This window comes from Echinococcus granulosus, assembly GCF_000524195.1.
Source record: "Echinococcus granulosus chromosome Unknown EG_S00141, whole genome shotgun sequence".
In the NCBI taxonomy this organism is placed as follows: Eukaryota; Metazoa; Platyhelminthes; class Cestoda; order Cyclophyllidea; family Taeniidae; genus Echinococcus; species Echinococcus granulosus.
In genome coordinates this window covers 196532-200621 of record NW_020170521.1, presented here as the reverse complement: position 1 = coordinate 200621, position 4090 = coordinate 196532, and the positions used below count along the sequence as shown (strand labels likewise).

The window sequence follows — 4090 nt, the reverse complement described above, 5'->3', positions numbered from 1 at the left end:
AAACTCTCGCTGGCCTCGATTGCCGCATGTATTTTGTGGGTTGTCTTCATTAATCCTGGTTCTGAACCTTCCAAGGTATTTTAATCACAATGACCAAGGGGAACGCTCGACCGCACTTTTTTTGCTTAAGCTGTGTGAAAGTAGCACTCTTTTATACTACGGTAGGTCCACTTTGGATATCTCGATCCAGGAGTTGGCAAATGTTCCAGTTTTCTGGATGTATTTCGTCCATATTGTTATTGGTGAAGGCGAATGTAGTGAAATCTTTGTGAATGGTGGCTGAAATGCTGAAAATGCTAAGTATTTTGGCATGGTACCTGCACTGAAATAGGCGAAAATTTCTGTTTCTAGAAGTTCCTACCTTTATATTTATAGAATTCGTGACGTCAAATATGTAGCATGCTCAGTATCATCATCTTGCTCTTGACAGCGATTCCTGAAGCCGTGCTATTTATCTGCTTAGTTTGATTTAAGAGAATGCCACATTTTTTTGACCGCGAGCCTCCCGAACAATGGAAATCGTGCCTCTGCCGATTTGGATCGAAGACTTTCTTTGGTCCTGTGAAACCCATTTTGAAGGCTTAACCTAGTACCATGTACAGAACCACAGAAGAAAGCCTATTCAAGTTTGTGTATATGTTTTAAACATTTAAAAAAGAAGGATTTTTGTTTTCTCAGCCTACCGCCAGTTAAATCGGCACTCATTGCGACTCCTATGACTCCCTAATTACTGCTTTCGACAGCATTTGAGATACGCCTCTAGATACGATCATTGTGAAGGTCGAACCGGGTTGAGTACTAAAAGTTTGCTTAAGTAATACAAATACAATTGTACTACGTAGCTTCCGCCTTTTTCTCGGCCCTCCCAACCTTCACAACTACACTAGCGGTAGTTGGTTGCTTTGTAACTGCTCACTAGGCCAGCGTAACGACGATCCAATAAAATCTTACGGAGTGGGAAGACTTTCGTTTTCGATTCCCTGTTATGCGAATGGTGACTATTAACAATGCCTGGAAGATAGTTAATACTAATTGCTTTTTCTAGTGCCATTAGCCAATTACCTACGTTATTCTGAGTTCCTTGCAATAGGGTGAAGTAGCAGATTCTCAGTCTTTATTCATTATTTCACGGTCATGTCCCCATATTTTACTCAATCTTTTTTATTTATTTCCACCATTGCAATTTTGGTGTCATGCCATCACAGAGCTTGAGATTAAGTAGTTAAAACAGTTGATGCCTTTTTAACAACCTTACACAAACACACACGCTTCCTTCTGTGACGTTTTTGCCTTGCATTTACCCAGTCTGCCTTAATACTAATAGGGTAGTGGCTTTTGGCATTTTCAAAGCCATTATATCTCCCTTCCATGTCGTTACTATTTTTGAGGCCACCCACTTGTCTTGCCATGCTGTTCTTGGAAGATGCTGGGTCTTCAGATCCAGCACATCTTTCATTAGTTGTTTTGTGGCAATACCGCCACTTCAGCATGTTTTTTTCTGCTCTGAGTCTGCAAATCTGATTTTTTCTTCAGTGAGACGTTCCTTTCGGAAGTTACTCATTTCTTTAACCCTACTATTTTCCTCTTTCTCAGTTTGCTGGCACCTTAGAGCTGATAAAACATCTCAGGTAATCCTTTTTTTTTTGGCAAGAAATGTTACCAGTTGGTCAAGTTTTACGCATTTTTAGACGAGTATAATTCGTTCCTTTGCTAATCAAGCTACTGATTAATTAAGATTTGTACATTTCTTAAAAATTGGCGTGGTTTCCGTGGCACCAATTAACCGTTGCAGGTACCGCTCTTGCCATGGCAACCAGTCGATTCACCTTGACGCCATTAAATTAACCAAGAATTCGTCGTACTTTGTGAATTAAAAAGTGGTAAATCGTCACTTCTGGCGCAAGTTCAACCATGTATTCCTCATTTATGACGCCGTTTCTTTCCCTGGATGTTAGACGCTATTTTTAGGCGACTTGTGGAAAACTCTCGCTGGCCTCGATTGCCGCATGTATTTTGTGGGTTGTCTTCATTAATCCTGGTTCTGAACCTTCCAAGGTATTTTAATCACAATGACCAAGGGGAACGCTCGACCGCACTTTTTTTGCTTAAGCTGTGTGAAAGTAGCACTCTTTTATACTACGGTAGGTCCACTTTGGATATCTCGATCCAGGAGTTGGCAAATGTTCCAGTTTTCTGGATGTATTTCGTCCATATTGTTATTGGTGAAGGCGAATGTAGTGAAATCTTTGTGAATGGTGGCTGAAATGCTGAAAATGCTAAGTATTTTGGCATGGTACCTGCACTGAAATAGGCGAAAATTTCTGTTTCTAGAAGTTCCTACCTTTATATTTATAGAATTCGTGACGTCAAATATGTAGCATGCTCAGTATCATCATCTTGCTCTTGACAGCGATTCCTGAAGCCGTGCTATTTATCTGCTTAGTTTGATTTAAGAGAATGCCACATTTTTTTGACCGCGAGCCTCCCGAACAATGGAAATCGTGCCTCTGCCGATTTGGATCGAAGACTTTCTTTGGTCCTGTGAAACCCATTTTGAAGGCTTAACCTAGTACCATGTACAGAACCACAGAAGAAAGCCTATTCAAGTTTGTGTATATGTTTTAAACATTTAAAAAAGAAGGATTTTTGTTTTCTCAGCCTACCGCCAGTTAAATCGGCACTCATTGCGACTCCTATGACTCCCTAATTACTGCTTTCGACAGCATTTGAGATACGCCTCTAGATACGATCATTGTGAAGGTCGAACCGGGTTGAGTACTAAAAGTTTGCTTAAGTAATACAAATACAATTGTACTACGTAGCTTCCGCCTTTTTCTCGGCCCTCCCAACCTTCACAACTACACTAGCGGTAGTTGGTTGCTTTGTAACTGCTCACTAGGCCAGCGTAACGACGATCCAATAAAATCTTACGGAGTGGGAAGACTTTCGTTTTCGATTCCCTGTTATGCGAATGGTGACTATTAACAATGCCTGGAAGATAGTTAATACTAATTGCTTTTTCTAGTGCCATTAGCCAATTACCTACGTTATTCTGAGTTCCTTGCAATAGGGTGAAGTAGCAGATTCTCAGTCTTTATTCATTATTTCACGGTCATGTCCCCATATTTTACTCAATCTTTTTTATTTATTTCCACCATTGCAATTTTGGTGTCATGCCATCACAGAGCTTGAGATTAAGTAGTTAAAACAGTTGATGCCTTTTTAACAACCTTACACAAACACACACGCTTCCTTCTGTGACGTTTTTGCCTTGCATTTACCCAGTCTGCCTTAATACTAATAGGGTAGTGGCTTTTGGCATTTTCAAAGCCATTATATCTCCCTTCCATGTCGTTACTATTTTTGAGGCCACCCACTTGTCTTGCCATGCTGTTCTTGGAAGATGCTGGGTCTTCAGATCCAGCACATCTTTCATTAGTTGTTTTGTGGCAATACCGCCACTTCAGCATGTTTTTTTCTGCTCTGAGTCTGCAAATCTGATTTTTTCTTCAGTGAGACGTTCCTTTCGGAAGTTACTCATTTCTTTAACCCTACTATTTTCCTCTTTCTCAGTTTGCTGGCACCTTAGAGCTGATAAAACATCTCAGGTAATCCTTTTTTTTTTGGCAAGAAATGTTACCAGTTGGTCAAGTTTTACGCATTTTTAGACGAGTATAATTCGTTCCTTTGCTAATCAAGCTACTGATTAATTAAGATTTGTACATTTCTTAAAAATTGGCGTGGTTTCCGTGGCACCAATTAACCGTTGCAGGTACCGCTCTTGCCATGGCAACCAGTCGATTCACCTTGACGCCATTAAATTAACCAAGAATTCGTCGTACTTTGTGAATTAAAAAGTGGTAAATCGTCACTTCTGGCGCAAGTTCAACCATGTATTCCTCATTTATGACGCCGTTTCTTTCCCTGGATGTTAGACGCTATTTTTAGGCGACTTGTGGAAGAGGTATTAATAATGCCGTTTCGTTTAATTCTGGTCCAGCTCTGCTCTATCACTGAAGTTAAGATGGGTTTTGCTATAGGTGATATGCACGATTTTAAGAGCTCTTTTTTAACACAAGCTTTTTTAGCC

General features: G+C 40.2%; 1 protein-coding gene across 1 annotated transcript in view; it reads left to right on the top strand. All coding sequences in view use genetic code 11, as the record gives it.

Moving 5' to 3' along the window:
- Positions 1–89: 89 nt before the first annotated feature.
- EGR_09298 (hypothetical protein) overlaps positions 90–4090 on the top strand; it is a gene marked incomplete at both ends in the record, with an annotated part of 9295 nt that continues 5294 nt past the window's right edge. Inside the window, 2 exons of the mRNA XM_024498547.1 lie at positions 90–161; positions 1969–2055. Coding sequence (XP_024347052.1) covers positions 90–161; positions 1969–2055 — 159 coding nt within the window. The remainder of the gene's footprint in view (positions 162–1968; positions 2056–4090) is intronic.